Source organism: Oreochromis niloticus, linkage group LG11 (assembly GCF_001858045.2).
Source record: "Oreochromis niloticus isolate F11D_XX linkage group LG11, O_niloticus_UMD_NMBU, whole genome shotgun sequence".
NCBI lineage: Eukaryota > Metazoa > Chordata > Actinopteri > Cichliformes > Cichlidae > Oreochromis > Oreochromis niloticus.
Genome location: NC_031976.2, coordinates 14,255,874 through 14,274,345, shown reverse-complemented (window position 1 = coordinate 14,274,345; position 18,472 = coordinate 14,255,874). Strand labels below are relative to the sequence as shown.

The 18,472-nt window shown below is 41.7% G+C and overlaps 1 protein-coding gene across 1 annotated transcript in view; it reads right to left on the bottom strand.

The window, feature by feature from the left end:
* bckdhb (branched chain keto acid dehydrogenase E1 subunit beta) overlaps positions 1-18,472 on the bottom strand; it is a 55,290-nt gene that overhangs the window by 13,400 nt on the left and 23,418 nt on the right. The window contains exon 9 of the mRNA XM_003453475.5: positions 748-834. Within this exon, the coding sequence (XP_003453523.1) occupies positions 748-834 (87 nt within the window). The remainder of the gene's footprint in view (positions 1-747; positions 835-18,472) is intronic.

Below are 18,472 nucleotides of genomic sequence, written 5' to 3'. Positions count from 1 at the left end.
CTATAAATTATAAGATATATTTATGCACATCATCTGACAAAATTGACTTTGAATTCATTCTATCTTTGCTCATTTTTATGGAAACCACATCAACACAACTGCACATTCAACATTCAAGCCAACCATGATTATATTTTACCGCACAATGACTGGCAGCATAGTTCCTCTAGAAATACAGAATCGACTATTAGCAGTCCACATTTATCAGTGAATCTCTTTGATGTAGGAAAATGTCTCTTTATCCATTCTAGGCTATTTTATAGAGATTGACTTTCACTCGGACTAGAGAATATGATTTCCTCATTGTCTGAGTTTCTGTTGACTCATAGAAGGAATATCATTTCTGATGCAAACTGCAGTGGTGAAGCACTAGAGGTTTCTAAAGTGCCTTAATTGATTGCCTGTGTGAGCTGTGTGTCACAGCCACTGCTGCAGCTCCAGCTGCTGAGCATGCTGGTTAGCAGCCAAATCAGCTGGCAAGCACCTCTCCTTTAACCTTACTCATAATCTTTGCTTCATGGAGGAAAGATCGGTGCCTCTTCTCAGCTCTACTGTAAACCCAGCTGGGAGGCAGGCCTCTCAGTTTTCAAAGCCACTGCTCTGGGGGAATCAGTGAGAAGTTTTTAGGAGTTTTATATCTACCCCTGGGAGATAGATTGTCAAATAAAAGTCAAATATAGCATGCTATCAGCATGGACACACAATCGATGAGATGCATGAATGCATACAATCATGCCCTGCACTCACCTGTACTGTAGAGCTGATTTCAGCAGCAAAGCCTCCTGTTACCGGTGCCTCATGACTGATAAGCAAGCGTCCTGTTTTGACCACCGACTGAAAAACAAAAAAACCCAAATAAATCAGTGAGCCATCTCTAAACTTGCACAAGCCTTATAGATGGCAGATAAGTAGGATTATGAATGAGAACACTTCCAAAATCAAAATAAGTTCCATCAAAAATGTGCAAAACTAAATGAAGAGTTAAACTCATTCGGGCAGTGTAATAACTGTGTGAGTTTTGGATGTGTACGACACTGTGTAGAGGTGAAAGCTTAACTACTGGAGGTGCTACTCCTTCAGCTGTATGTGGGCAGGGAGACTGGTGTTACTGAGTCAGAGTGGTTCACATGCGGCCTGCTGTGGTCAGCTATATCTGCTTCCTTCCCTCACAGTGCATGTGTGTGAGTGCATGTATAAAATGGATATGACACAACAGTACGAGCTGGAGGGCTGATTTAGGCTGGTACACAGGGCCAATGGGACAATCATGGACATTAGAGGTCTCAGCCTCCCAGGCATTTGCATTTGGGTTTTCTGAAACCTGACATTACTGCACAAGGATGCCTCTGCTCCACCCGTTATCTACCACAACATAAAACCAGTACTATACTATAATCTTATCCACTTGCCACTTGTCCAGACCAAAGCTATGTCTGTTCTCTGCAACTTCAGCAAGCCTTTTCTTTTACCCTCACCAGTTTGTTTCCATCAATAAAGTTAGGAAAAACACCTCTGATACCAGTGTTGAGCATATTTTTGCCAGCATTGTTTTGAGATGTGCAACTTTAATGGGGTTAAAAGAAGAGGCTAATGTACAGTAATCAAAAAATATTACAACACTTTAATCATAGTATACCATCAAGTCAATTAAACTTGTGGGATATTGATCTGGTCAGTGAAGTAGTAGAGGGGGCTATTATTCAGTTTCAGCTGTTTTGGTGTTATTGGAATTAAGACACACAGTTTCAAGAGCATGGAGGAGATTCCAGGAGACAGGCAGTTACTCTAGGAGAGCTGGACAGGGCTCCCGAGCCCATCAGCAGGACCGGTATCTGCTCCTTTGAGCAAGAAGGGACAGGATGAGCACTGCCAGAAATACAAAATCTATAGCAGAACAGTGGTGTGAATGTTTCTGACCAAACAATCAGTAACAGACTTTATGATGGTGGTCTGATGCCCCAATATCCTCTAGTGGGCCCTGTCCTTACTTTGCAGCTGGATTGGCATTTGCCATAAAATACAAGAACTGACAGCGCCACCACTAGCGCCCCATGCTTTTCACAGATAAGAGCAGGTTCATTCTGAACACATGTGACAGATGTACTGCCTGGAAGACCATTCAGCAAGACTGATTTGGTGCTGGGTCAGTGATGATCTGGGGAGGCATATCCATAGAGGGATGCACAGGAAACTGAACCCTGACTGTCATTAGGTATTGAGATTAAATATTTGAACTTATTGTCACACCCTACTGGTGCACCACAACGCCTGGCCTCATGTGAGGAGTATGCAGGCAGTTCCTGAAGGATGAAGGAATGGATACCATTGACTGGCCCCTGAACTCCACTGAATCAAATCTAACAGCACACCTCTGGAACATTGTGTTTCGCTGCTAGGTTGCACCTACGACATTGTCAGGCATGCATACAAGCATGCGGGGCGCCTTACAAACTTCTGAGTACCATTTGGAGATGCTGCAATTAAATTTCGGTAAAAAAGACTGACCTCCTGTGTCATCTTTTCACTTTGATTTTTGGGGTGTCGTTGAATTAGGTACTGTTGATTGATGGAAATGTAACTGATCAACCAATGTGATGTGGCAAGCTTTCATTCTTAACACATTACCAGTCCATATCAGTATAGATATTCAGCATGATTTTTTGCCCCCAACACTAAGATCTGATGTTTTTTCAAAGTGTTCCTTTAGTGCTTTTGAACAGTGTATATAAGTGGAAACGCTGGTCATGGGCTCCGTGCATGCGTTTTCCACTGAAATAACTGTACCGCACAATACGCTCTTCATTTAGGCACGGCTGGGAGAACATCACATACTTTTCCGTCCTTAAGAACCACAAACCAAACAGCCGTTGTAACCAAATAACCTGCTGAAAATAAGCAACACATGTCCATATGGCACTGTAAGTTAAGCCTGGGACCCACATACGCGCACAGAAGCAATGTTTACATTGCTGAGGTCCGGGGTTTTGGCTGTGAAGGACTAAATAACTGTGGCAAACTTGTGCCACTATCACTCACTTATTGGAGGCTAAATGAGTCAGGGCTGTGTCACTAATGTCAACATGCCACAGGGTACACTGGAAACATTGTGTTGCAAGCTGGGCTTATAGAAGTTAAATTTAACACAGTAGAAAACCTAATTTCAAGTCAATTCACTAAGGCTGAATGCTGTTTTTAGCAATCCATAACCAGCTGAGGTAAATGAGTTCAGTGTGCAAAATTCACTGATGATATGACACTATGCCCAGGAATGTGGAAGTTAATAACAGCACTGGAAGACAATAACAACAGTTGGCGATCTACACTATAAGGAGGAATCAAGCGAGGAGCTGAGAGCTGGGCGATGTCTTGATGTGACATGTTGCTGTCAGCACTGCCTTAGCAAAATGACTCATCCAGGTCGTGTGAATAAACAGAGCCGCTGTCCAATCTTTTTCCCCGCCCTGATGGTGAACCCATTGCTCAGCTTATGCAAACACACACCCACAAAGACAATGCTAACATAAGTTCCAATTTATACTGTGACACCAGCATCGCCCTGATCGATCCCCTCTTGTTGGTCATGTCCCTGGGGGAACACCCCTCATAGTACTCGCTGCAGTGCATTCTTCAGATGCTTATGACACAAAAGGAGCCTGCCACTGTTTATACAATATCGTGGGATAGAATTTCAGACACTGGGGGCTCAGGGAAAAAAAAAAACAAAAAAAAACTTGTGACCTATTTAATAGACTTGTGCAAAACCCATGCAGCTTAAATGCACAGAGACAGTTACTGGCAGTGTGTCAGCTAGCTGGCATAAGCTAAGTTAGTTAGAGCTACTTTAGAAGCTGTGCTGGATGCCAGTGCACAATATGACAATATGTTTGGAAAATGGCAAAATGCAGTAATGTCTGGGGCAGCTAAGTGGCAGCCGGTGTACTGCTACAGTAGTTAATGCAATTTATATGATGGGTTGAAGTTACTGCATTTAAGAGAAACCGTCAAAGCTGCACCGACAGATTAAAACCAAGAAACGTCTTGGTACCCTGTTGCTGACTACATTGCTAAATGAACTTAGGATGTATGAGTTTGAATTCATACATGCCTATACTGGATAGGATCAGGCTATGTCTTGTTTAAAATATAACCTTGCCTTGGGTTAGTTCCTGAATATGAGACTTGGCTTTCCATTTGCTGTATTTAAGCTGTTTCATTTGGTGCAGAGCAAGGGTGGCAGTAAAAGGCTTCCTGTTGTCTTACTCTTGCATTTTACTGTACTGGCAAAAGAAACTAGTAGGAGAAAACACAAGCAGCCCATGCTGGGAATGTCATTAGTTTTACAAGTACTTTGGTAGTAAACCAATTCCAGGTCAAGCAAAATGGATAATTTTGCTACAGAAAAAGAAAGGGAATCACCAAAGTCTTTTAGGAATCACGCCATTTAATAACCGTCTATAGATTTGAATCTAAACCAACTTCACTGTGTCAGTGGAGAAAAAACAGACGATCACATCATCCGTATGAAATTTAACAGTGACCTGCTCCCTTTATGTTTTTTTTCCAGTCTGGACACAGGCATGTCTTTTAGACTGACAACATCCCTTGAGCCACCCTGTTCGTGGCTAAAACATAGTAAAATTCAAACTTAATTTCCAGTCCTCAGGATTTATCCTTGGGGGACCATGGACAACATTTTAAGATAATCCATTATATACATTTCAATCTGGGACAAAGCCCAACCAGTCATCCACAAACTTCTGTTAAAGAAGAAAAAATAAAACACAAGAACCATTTTACTCATGTCTTTAAGGACCTATTATTAACAAATTTTCCCCTCTGTCTTTCAATATACTCTATTCAGCATCCACAGAAGGCCAAATGTAATTGCTTTGGTAGTCTTATTTCAGCCTATCCATGGCTGGATTTACACCTCAGCTGTCAGAGTCATTCAGCTCACCTCACCGCCAGAGGTTCAATTGCATTACAGTTTAAAAAAAAAAAAAAGGGACACACACAAACTTGTTTTGTTTTTTTTTACATCTCTGACAGGAGCCTGTCGCAGCGCACCAACACAGTAATTGTGGCTGTGGCCTTTAACTTGGTTGCTTCCGGTTGCTGGAAGGGCTTTCAGGAGACAGAACCATCCGCTCTCATCATGCGGTTTGACCCTTTTCTCTAAACTCGTCCTGTCCTCTTATTTGCCCATAACAGCCACCTTCCATGTCGGTAAAACTGGGAGCAAAGCTGCTACTTTCAAGACAGCTGTGGAGCCAGAGGAAGTACATCAGACACTGTAAGAAGATGACCAGTTAGATGCGTCCAATGGGAGAAATTATATGTCTTCAGTGTGCAAAGGACTGTTAAAACATGTCATGAATCTTTCAATATAACCTCAGGAAGACATTCTGGCAGGGGGATCCCTTTGTTATGGTTACATCATGGACACGTGCCTGATGAGTTTATTACTCTGCGGCTCGTGTCTACTGAGTCAAAGAGCCTTTACTTACCAAAATAAAAGCCGAAGAACAGAAGACTGGGCAGCAATATTAATTGGGAGGATGAGAGTGGAAGTGAGAAAAGGCAAGCTGAAAACGTGAGTTTGGAATGGAGACTGGAAATGTTCTTAAAGCTGTTGTTTTAAGCACAACAGGAGATCTTGTTCTGGTGAAGAAGAGTGCATTCAAAGCAAAGCTTAATTGTGAAAATCTATTTTAATAGGGTAGTGAATGATGAAAAAACAAAACAAATGGAATACATTCAAATGATTATTTGCAGTTGTTTTAATGTATTAGTCTTTTTAAATATGTTGATCTGCTTCATCTTTAATTTGTTCTATTGCACAACATTCTCGGACTGATTAAACTCTGAATCTGTCCTTAAACAGTCTAGCTTCTGAGAAAAACCAACAAACTTTAAGTTGTGCTATAAATCAGTAAACTTGTCATTTACTATGAGAATTTTCCCAGACAATAATTACACGTCCAAACAAGGATACACACCCAGGGCCATGCTTGATTTAAGTGCCAGCTTGGTCACGGACAAGAGTTTCACTTTAAGGTTTGCTAACTAGGTTAAAGACTCAATTTGGTAAAAAAAAAATACAAAATAAAAAAAATGAATTGCTCAGGTGTCTCTGTCTAGTTAACTGGATGCTTGATGCATTTACCAAGCCAGAGTCAAATCTGTACGAAGCTTGTTTGTTATATCCTGCTCCCTGCCCTGGCCCTGAGTCAAAGTGAAGGCTCCTGGCTCATGGTGGCTGGTGGTAGTTGGGCTGGGCGACAGCTCTGGTGGCTACAGCTTTACTACTCATTGTGCAGCAGGGCTGTTATTTGATGCCGGAGTCGTTCCGCTGGCTGCAGAGGAAATGTCATGTTTGCTGCCATTCCCATACACACCCAAACCTAATGAGCAGCATGGAGCCCATCTTCAGCATTTTCTCCATCCTCGCTACAAGGATTTGCCTTTTCCTCCACCAGGCTCCTTCCTGACTCTTGCTCCTCTGTGCTGCGGTCGGTCTGTCTCATCCTCGTCACCCATCTTTTTTTTTTTCTTCATTCCTCCCACGATCCATCCTTCAAAGCATCTATTTATCCTACTCTGTTTTCATGAAGCCTGTTTTCTCAGTCGCAGCGCTCACCCCAGTATGTGGCCTCACCACTCTGAGGCTGGCGGCCAATGACCTGGCATGGCCTCAGAGGCTAAGGTCAGAACTGTCACTCTCCCATGGCACATAAACTCAAACACACACAGAGACATACATATATACACACACACACACACACACACACACACACACACACACACACACACACACACACACACACACACACACACACACACACACACGGGGGGGCCCCACAAAGACGTGTGAACAAATACACACACATAATTATAAATTGTGTACCACACACACTACTTAATCAGATTTGATTCATTTACATTTACATTAAGCAGAAAGAAGACATCTAAAAAGACAGTAGCATATTTATACAGTATGTAGTTATCACAGAGCAGTAACTCATTCTAAAACGAGTGTTCAGGCAGAAGTGAATAAAAACAGTCCATACTTGGGGCTAAACTGGGATGTGGTTTGACTGGTGCAGAATCACATAATGTGCCTTCAAAGTTCTCAAAACACATGTGAGAATGTTTCCAGAAGTCGTTGCCAACACTTATTTGTTGGATCTTTATTTTTTTTTGCGCCACTAAATTGGTTGAGAATAATTTAAAAAGAGTGGCGATGACAAAAACAAAATGTGCTGTGCTTTCACTGTATGCACGCACACACACACACACACACACACACGAGTATAAGTAACTCCCCGTCTTCCCATATAATGTGCCTCCTCTTTCCTCAGGCCGTCCATCAAAAAGAGACAGGAACAGAAAGTTTAGTTCAGTGCCGCCACCGAGGAGTCGTCCTTGCCACTGGATCCGCTGGCTTTGCTCCCTTCCGCCGACCCTGTAATTGCGCCGCCACCACAGGGTCCTAACTCATGCGCCACCATGTGATCTCTGTGACAAATGGGAGTCGGGACGAGGCTCGACTGCTCGCTGGGGCCTTTAAAGTGGTGCTCAGCGATTAGCGGAGAGGGGTGAGTGCTCGGCGAAAAGGGGGCCCCCGTTAAAAATCGCAACGCTGAGGGGGAGGCAGGGCGGGAGGAAAACACAAACACTCGTTCGCTTTCTGGTGCCGCAAAATCACTCGCTCTCTGTCATGACGGAGAGAGGGAAAGTGAGCACCAGGAGAGAAGAAGAGAGGAGAGAGGGCGAGGGAGCGGAAGAACGAAACAACAGAGGAGAAAGTGTAGAACTGCCTCGACGCTGGGCAGAGGGCCAAGCCATCCTTCAGAGGAGCCAGGACGCCAGAGGAGACCTCAGACAGAAATAACTCCAAACATCCCATAAAGACCCATTAAAACCAATTCAACTCAATTACTCCCTGACGTGCACACACAGACACACATACTCACTCTACCTTTCTGCCCTGTAACCACGCTGTACCGCTGACTGTGTGTCAGTGTGTACACACACACACACACACACACACACACACACACACACACACACACACACACACACACACACACACACACACACACACACACACACACACACACACACGTCCATGACTGCGCACACTTCAACTTGATGACAGCTCTCTGTGAGCATCCCACAGGCTGACGCGTGTATAAGCAGACAGTAAGGTAGTAAAAAGTCAATCAACCATTTTTAAAGGCCCATGTATAACATAACAAAGGGTTGGTTTTCTGTGGATGTAACATCTCAACAACGTCTTGTAAGGAGGGTTCTTTCTCAGCAGGATAACCTGTATAAACTGAAATTATATAGAATTTGAGGCAAACTGGCTGGAATTTTTGACTTGGGGAGGAAAGCACGTTTAATGCAAAGTCAGAGCCAGGACAACGCTGTAGTCTGCAGTGACAACAGTACACAAGGCAGCTTGTTCGGCATTAAGACTACAACAGATACTGCAGGTGGTGGACAGAACAATGGTACCATACAGTGAAGCATAATGTAGCCCCAAAGGATATAAACACTACCAGTTCAAAGCTCACAATGCTTGGGTCTGTCAAGGCTCATACAACAGCTATTTTATTAAAAGTGATTAGTCAAGAATCTTTTGAAAGAAAAGTAACCTGGAAAGGGAACCAATCTGTTTTCAAGCCAAGACCACAAATGCTCTCAGATTCAAGCTTCTCCAACACAAGGATGTAGTACACTTCTCTGTTTTTACATCATTACAAATTGGGATGGAAATGTTGGGACAAAACAAGCACTTTGAAAGACTAACTTTGGGCTCTGTACTTTTTTATGCAAATCTTCTGTGCTGTGTAGTAGACCAGGAGCACTGCTACAGATATCCTTGTCGAGCGGGCAACCCATGTATCAAAGGCCACTGCAGGGACTGCGTTTGAGTTGGCCCTGGATGTGCACGCCACTCTCTTCCTGCTTTCCTGTCTACTTTCTGCACTGCGCTGTCAAATAAAAGCTTAAAAAAGGAAAATAAATCAGTAAAAAAAATTATAAACCAAACAACTGATGTGGTGACACTGAAGACTATTGGATGATTAGTTACAGATTATACCCTGGAGATATATTTTTAGTCATATCTCAGAGGGATTTTTTTCCTTTTTCATTCCAATATTTTTTCTTTGTCAATGAATTTCTTCCAAATGATGTCACATTATTGTTTTCCATTTCTACTCTTAAAAATACAAATGTTTTGGGGTTCCGAGGGGACCCTGGTGAAAAATACCAATTTCCCAATATGCAATTTTACTACTAAATGGAGCAGTTTATCCAGTTAACGTTTGCCATGGGTTCTAAATTAAAATGTCATATCATTCATTTTAAATGAGAACAATTCAATTGCTGCATTCATCTTCTATAAGGGGAGCTTCCCAGAATGAAAGTTATCAGAACTTTGGAATGATGTCACCAGATCTACCAAAGGCAGCTGGGGCATGCTCAGTCATGTCATTCATAAGAAGGAGAACTAATGCTCCTACGCTGCAGGCCCCAAGCCGAGAAGAAAGTAATAATAATTATAATGTGGATTGTACTGTCAATAATAGCTGCAAGCTGTATCAAAGAAAAGTACAGATTTTAAGTTTACAAAACATGCAAATTTTATGATTGCTTCTTTAAGTAAATTATTCTTGATAATCCGTTTATGTTAAATATGTTGGTAGGATGAGGGTTAAATCGGGTGCTGGAGCATATCCAAGCTGATATGCTGGTATACCACCATCATGGTGGTTAACACAAAGACAGAGAACCATTCACACTTACAACCACAGATAGGGTGAATTTAGGATCACTGATGAACCTAATATGCAAGTGTATGGACATAAATGCGCATAAGTCCACACAGAAACATCAAAGCCAACAACAAGGTTCAAACCCACAACCTTCTTGCTGTGAGACATCAGCGCTGCAAAGTTTGCAATGGCAATAGCCAAGAGCTGAGGGAGACTCATTTCAGAGAAATAATGCTAATAAGATGATTAACAGATTGTATTATTTTGATTTCATACCCCAGTTCTGATCAAAGCGTAAAAAAACTGCTAAATCAAAACAGTTTATACCAAAAGTCCAACTAAAAGGCAGACTGTCATGTATCCCATACACTAATGTGCTTTAAGCAGGTTAAAAAGTATCATGGTGTCAATCTTTCTTTTTTCATGGTCGCAGTATAGGATATGCTGTAGTGCAAGTTCGTTAGACTATAGTTTACCAAGGAAACAGCCCAGCAGAGACATTCAACTTTTATTGTGCTCTAAATAAAAACTGCCACTTTTAACCTGTGACTTACTACAACTACTACTGGTACTACTACTAAAACAAAATACCTTCAGGACTAAATGAGAACAATGTTATCAAGAGTCAGACTTTCTTAACAAATAATGTAACCAAAGAAACTTCCAGACACAAGACTGAATAATGGAGGGACAAAAAGTCCTCATTCCATTCTTTCCATAAAATTGAACAGATACATAGACAACAACAATAAGCATTAAAAAAATACTCTGCAAACCTGGCGATGGCAGAAACCTTGAAAGCCGCTACAAGGCAAAAATAAAACAGGATTAATCAACAAAAAGAAGAACTCCTGCTTCAGTGCTTCACACACTTCCACAACAGGATGTTGGCTTAATGTGTCCCAGTGACATTTCTACAGGAGCGCAAGAGCATCACAGTGGCCATGACATCTGGCTCACATCAACACTCTACACACAAAGAAAAAAAATCTGCCCTAAATCTATTCTCTCTTTTTGTTGTGTTGTACACAATGTGAGCCTCATCATCAATTCCTTGAAAGAATTTCTTTTTTGTCAACTGCTACTGGACATAAAAACTGTAGAAATGGTCTGAAGATGTTTTTCAAACGTGCAGCGTTCCTCAAAGATGTGTAGCATTTACATGACAGCAATGGTTTCATCTTTTTTTTTCTTTTTTTTTTACTTTAGCAGCTTTTTCTTTTAAAAATAATCTTGTTATCATATAATAATGCTTCACTACATGCCACAGAACAGGCATGTTCTAATATGTTCTGACATCTTTTATATGAGATACACAATACCACTGAAGAGGCAGCTGATTAGTCTTAAATGTACTCTCTTTGCTTTATAGCCTAACACCAAGTCCAAGCATCCAGCCACAGTCAAAAAGAATTATCTTTAGCAGCAACAACAAGTAGTCAGAGTCTGGGATTATATTAAAACACACAACACAAAGAGACAGGCTAAATCCACCGAGATGAACCGTGGAAATTTACACAAAATGCTTAAAACCACCTACTGGCCAAGAGCCTTGAAAAAAAGTTATACTTAATATAATTTATATACAAAACACTGAGGTTATAGAGCTTCCTTTTCCTATGAGATTCAAAATTTGGGTCATGAGCTGTCAGCATAATGCAAGACAAGCACCACAGTGTCTACAGCCAATAATAGCTCAGCAAAAAGGAACTGTCCTTCTGTCTTTGGATGGCTTAAATTACACTGGTAACAATGCTTAAAAAAGGAGCAAAGACTTGTATATTTTTCATGTCTCAAAAACATGCGTTTCACCCAAACAAATCATCTTTGGAGTTTGCTTCCTTCCACAAAACGTTCATAGAATCCAAGTTGCCGTCCGACTATGAAAAATAAATAAATAAACAATTTTAAAAAATAAAAAAAATTCTAGCTTCAGTATGAAGGAAGAAATAATAATTCTAACTGAACTCCATGACGTGCAGTCAAAAAAAAGTTGCCAAGACTTCTAAAGTTAACAAAGCCAATAAAAGTTCTGAAAAGATAAAAGTAAAAAAGAAAAGAAAAACATGAACATATTTAATAGTTAGAATAGAGCTGATGTGAAAAGCAAAACATAAAAACAGTTAAGATTAATGACAAATTATTATTACTTTTTGGTTTCGGTTTATGTAACTGACTTGATGATTTACAGCTGACTTTTAAAAGGAGCTGGAAAATCCCTCGGCAAAGGACAATCTAGTAGTGTGTGTTGTATCTGAGCAGACCTCTTGGATGTCTTTCTGTCCTTGTGACTTCCGACGTTCTGCGTTTTCCGCTCGGTCTTGTTATCGGCCTGCAGGCTGACCTCGATGATCTCAGTCTGCCCACACCTCAGGCCAAAGCTACTTAACTGAACCGTCCTCTCCAGTGGAAAGCATACAACCTGGCCCAAAGAAGCAACAGGCAGTCCAATTTATAGTGCAGACTGATTTTAGAGGGCTTATTTCTTAATGAAAAGGGCCACTTCATTTATCATTTTCCTTCAGCAGCCGATTCCCATACCCGATTTGGACATTTGCATCTGCCGTCAACACAATAAGGCAATTAACCTGTTACAGTACAATTTGGAGGCGGGTGTGTGGGGTTGAATTGCCGTAATCACTGGCTACAGAACAACTATGTCTAATTTTCAAGGTTTTCAATTTTCAGGACTGTGAGTGTATATGACTTTTCAATGTGCCTTGATGTGCATTTGCCAAATTTAAAGGCCACATTTCTCCAGTGAGTGACACTGGGAAGAATTTGAGAAATCTCCAGTGCCTAGCTGTGGAATGTGAATGCTCGGTACTGCCAGGAGGAAGGCTGGAAAAGTGGTCAGTAGCAGACAGACACAAGTGGGGGGGGGGGGCGTTGGAGGAGACGACCAGGGGAGATTACTATACCTTGAATAGTCTGGTAAACCACAAATGGACTTAATTAATCACAAATTTGGTGATTTACACGTCTAATCCAGATAAAATTATCCAACTGCTATGAAGTTAAGTGCTGGTTTCTTCTGTTCCGCTGCATTACGCAATATTTTGAGCATCAACGTCGGTGGAGAAAGCGAGGAAGGAGCTGGATCCATCACCGAAAAACTAGCATGAGTAATTTTCCACTGATATAACCACCGAAACACTGGTGGAGCAGTCCTGCTTGCTTGGGTCTACAGAGCTCAGTGTTAACATTGTAATTATAGACACAGGCTACAATAATAAGAACGTGGGGCCCAAACCTCTGTCCACTTTCTTCATGCGCCATTTTTCTTCTCGTTTGATTGATTCCAGTGCATGTGTGACAGCGGGCCAAAGACATTAGGGATGCTGTGGTGGGCCAGTAAGCAGATACTGGCAGAGAACCCCTCGCCTGAAAGGGAAACAGAGGCATGAGCCCCGGCTTGTCTGTGAGCTAATCACCAGCAGGCTGCTTGCCCCTTCCCTGGCCCAGCTCCAGACCACAGTCAGATAAAAGCAGGCTCTGCTTGCTCACTGAGATGAGTGCTGAAAGTGGGCACCCAGACACTACAACAGATCCAGACGTGAATACATACATATCTAGATTTGAACTTCTTTAAAGTCAAAATTTATCTTGGATTATACAATAGTGACTGAATACACAGCCAGCTGAAAGGTTTTTCCCTCTGACACAAAATTGGGACTTACAATTGTTTTCAATTTAAAAGTAAAAAAAAAAAAAAAAAAAAAAAAAAAAAAAAGATGGTATATTAAAGGAACCAGATTACATTACATGAGATTCATGTCAGTGTAATATAAGAATGAATTTAATGTATCTGATTAATGACTAAACCAATGGGCCTCTCCATTTACACGCGTTATTAAAAACACATTATTGATATGGTGATTTTACCTCATATATTCAAGATTCAAATTAGCTGGCAGCTATATTTTTCCTGCATATAAAGATTGTTGGTGCACTCAAGACAGATTTTAGCTGCAGCCTAAGGAAAATACGTAGCAAAAAACTACATAGCATCCTCTTAATGAGACTACGGATGGCGTCCTGAGGAATATCCTACCAGATCTGGATTACAGTATCAGTGAGGTCCTGGACAATCTGAGGTGCAACCTAGCAGCATCGAACGGACTGAAACATAATGTCCCAGTGGTGTTCTACTGTATTTAGCAGTCAGGAGAGCATGAAGGCCAGTCATTGGTATCAAGTCCTTCATCCTCCAGGAACTGCATACATCCTCTTGCCAATTGAGGCTGGCCATTGTTGTGCACCAGCATAGGGTCTGACAACGGGTCCAAGGATTCCATCCTGATACCTAATGGTAGTCAAGATAGCCTGTAGAGGTCGAAGTGTGCCTCCATGGATATGCTTCCCCAGGCCATCACTGACCCACCATCAACCCTGTCATGCTGAATGATGTTACAGGCAGCACTGTGTGAAAAGCACAGGCTGCCATTGGTGGATCTGTCAATTCTGGTATTTTATGGCAAATGCCAATCGGGCTGCAGGGTGAGCACAGAGTCCACAAGAGGATGTTGGGGCATCAGGCCACAATGTCCGTTTCTGATTTTCTAGTCAAAAACATTCACACCCGTGTCCTGCTGGAGGTCATTTTGTAGCTCTGGCAATACTCACCCTGTTCCTCCTTGGACAAGGAGCAGATACCAGTCCTGCTGATGGTTTCAGGACCTTCTACGACCCTGTCCAGCTCTCCTATCCATCCATCCATCCTCGTGGGGACTTCCCATTGACATAATGCTTTCCCTAGCTGCTTACCCTAACCATCAAAAATGAATGCCTAACCCTAACCCTAAACCTAACCATAACCCAATTGCAACCCTGATGCCAAAACCACATTTTGAGTGTGATAAATGCCTTCAACCTCGTGGGGACCTGGATTTTGGTCCCCGCGAGGGCTGTTGGTCCCCACCAGTATAGTAAATTTCAGATTTTGGTCCCCACCAAGATAATAAGAACCCGTACACACACACACACACACACACACACACACACACTCATCCTGGCTCTCTATCTCTGTATCTGGAGGCCAACTGTTTCTATCCACGGTTGTCTATTCACATGATTATCATAATGAGTCTTTAGCTAAGTATGATCATATTTTAAAATTAAGCAGAAAGGATGGGTCATTTCTACTGGAAGTTTCATTGAAATTCAAAGCGCGTAGGTGGCAGCGGGCGTGGCTGGAACAAGGCCACGTCAAATTACTTCAAATGAAAAGAGATGTCTCTGGCTTAGATGGGGACTGTCTTCAGTTTGTTAGAAGTGAGCCGTTTCCATATCTACACCAAGAAGAAGAGACTTAGCTGGGAATAACTGGAGAGCCGTGAACATGTTTTAAGGTTGGGTTTCATCTGCATTACTGCAGTGACAACTTAAAATCAAACACATGCAACAGGAAAATTAAAACCAAGTATGAATGCTCTGAATAAGCTTTTGCTGACAGACTTGAGGCCATTCTTTAAACTGACCACCTGACCTCAAATAAATGCTTGGCAATGTGGAATCATTTATAAACTGAAATCATCATCATTTATTTATTTATTTACCTCCGTAACTGAGATCAGGGTGAATGGAGAACAACTCTTGATGTTTGTCATGGAGTTACTAAAAAAAAAGCTGCTGCCAGATGTGGCAGACCAACTGACTCAAACATGGAGAGCCTCAATTTAAAGGTTTTGCTCCATGAGGAAAAATAATCATTCAATCAAAAGCTCACTTAACCACAACAGTTCTAGCACTCATGCATTTCAATCAGGTTTTCCAAAACATGTTCAGAAGAGGTTGAGGAGTATGGCGGGAAAAATCAATGCACTGATATTGACTCTCACCCCCACCCCCCACTGGAAACACACATCACGCTCCTTTATTTACCATAAATGTTCTAAAAGTTTTGGTTTCATGTCCTTAATCGTGTTTTTATTCATTATCAGAAAACTGCTTCCATCTGAGAAAGCCGTGATCATTTTCCACGGCCGGACATTAAAATATTTTTTGAAGCAACATGTCTTTAATGTGTGGTCAAAATTTTTGAATATTTTCCATCGGTCCAATTGTGTTCTGCTTGGCTGAAGGCTGAAGTCGACCTCAAATGACACATTTTCCCCCTTTGTAATTATGGTAGGTAGTATTAAAAACAATAGCAACCACAGCTGCAGAGATGGGGACAACACGCAGAGCTTGGCGGTGGCTTCTATTTGCTTGCATCTCTTTCCACCTGAGTGAATGGCAAACAAACTGATGTCAGCGTACCGGCTGGCTCCCCGGCTGCTTCCACACACACACTGTGTTTACCTGCAGTCTTTGCCTTAGGACGTACATTTACAGCCCGAAGCCATTAAGAGAGAGTGCAAGTTGAGCGTAGATGTGATAAGAAGGTCTTATCTGCTACAGTGAGTCAACAGACTCCAGCGCACTCAGAGCACTCATAACCCGCATCAGTTCCAAGAATCAGAACAGATGCTGATGCACATCGCTCACCAAGTACGGCTCGCTACAAATCTTCCTCCTCTATTAAGCATCCAGTAAGTTCTGCTTTTTGTTTGGGACTCTGACATAATGTTATTTATATTTTTGTAAGACCTGAGATATTGGTGCATTCGTGCACTGTGTATCCCTAAGTGACTCCTCCTGCATGTGTTAGAGAGGGTTTAACAGGTTCAGCCAAACTGGTTGCATCACTACAAGGGTTGAGATCCAGGCAGCGCTACAGTCACAGAGACTTCAACTGGAGAGCAGGCCAAGAGACATCTATTAAGGGAGAAAGCTATGCACATTATAGAGAGGATCGTGAGCTGGAGAAAGCAGTTACCAGGTACGCCAGAGACCTACAAGTTATCTCACGTCCCAAAAGAAAAGCAACACAGGCAGCACGGCTGCCAGACATACATAAACTGCAGTCAGTCCAGCAAATTAGCATGTCTTTTATCAAAGGTTTCATGCCAGGAAATGTGAATTACTTTAAATAACTTGTCTTTTGACATAAAACCTGCTTTGACAAGTCACAGCCGCGACAGGTTTGAGCAATACACGATGCAGAACAGTGCCTGTTAAGTTCTTTAATAGGCTGTGCTAAGCTATTATAATATGCCTCTGTTGTCTGTAGTAGAGGATTCAAATTCTTCACTTAACCTAAGCCTCCCCTTGTGTTTGCAGACCACATGTTTATAGCTGTACTGTGGTGTAGGGACACTCGCTTGAAGTCACGTAGTCCTACAGTTCCTAACATAGAGTCAGGCTGCGCTTTCACCCTGCTCACCGCTTACGACGACTCACTGTTGTCTTTAATGCCATGTCATTGAAAATAGACCCAATTGTAAGACAGTTTTACCACAGCCCATCCAATTCTTCCTCAATGGTCTCTAAATCACAAAACTAAACGCTGACCTCCTTCACCAGCCAGACAGACCCACGCCGCATAAACAAGGCCGCACACAAAGTTGTTTGATATTTTAACCAGCTGTAAAAACCTGTTGCCAATGAAAATCAAACCGTGATCATAAAAAGTTTGGGATTCTCCACATAAAAAAAAAAAAATTTATACCTGATAAATTCTTCCCATATCCCCTTACAGGTCATCTTCTCAGGCACCTCTGAAACGCTACCAGCGTGGTATTTTTCGGAAGTGTCACACAGATCAAGTCTTTGGCTTTGCATGTTTCTTCTGTGTTTATGGTTTTTCATGTAAACAGGGTAGAGAAGACAGTACTGTGTTTCAGCTACAACACTTTGAAGCATATGATGATGAGCACTCTGTGGAAATTACTCAAACTGCAACTGCCAAAATGCAATTGTCTATTGGCACATGGCGAAAAAGACAAAAAAGACAAAAAAAGAACAAAGGGTCAATCTAATAACACTATGACATACAAGAGATAAAGACCGGAAGATGACAGATTGTGTTATGCTCTGCAAGTAACTAAGAGATACCAACACAACACAGGTTATAAAAAACTTTCTTCCCGAGGTGATATTACACAGACAGCTTTTTGGCCCAATATATTTCTGCAGTTTGCCATTTGCAAAATGTTAATTTTGTTAAGAAGTGATGTAAAATTTATGATTGAAGAAATGCAACGAACACTACTTCGACTGTCTGCTGATAGTTTTATGTATGATAATGCACAAGTTTAGCATTTACAGCTTGCTTTCAGCGCTGTTAAACACTGATCGGGAGGAAAGGAAAGAAAGCTCTCTCTTCTCAAGAGCCCATTTAAAGAGAAGAAGCATACTTTCACATGACTTAAGAGTTTTATTGATGACAAGTGTAGAACTCTTCTGTGGGGTTTTCCTATGAAACGAAACTTCATTTTGGCCAAAGCAGCATATTAATATCAGTGGATTTTGTGTTTTTGCTGGTGCTAAATCTAGGGATGTTATACATGCTGCGCCGATAACTACACAACTTTAAAAAAAAAAAAGAAAAATGAATAGCATAGATAATATTGCAAACAACCCAGCACAAATACAATCACAGTTAGAGACCCACTTTGCAGTTCATCATAGCTCGCTTCCATTTTAGTAGTAGACTGTTAATAAGTAACTACTGCACTGCAGCCTCAGTTTGTCTACACATTTTATGGCTGACTGGCTGTTGCTGCAGATACTCCTCTCACAAACCAGGAGAGACTGGGTTCTCACAAGGTAACAGAGTTACTCGGTGTTATCCTCAGGCT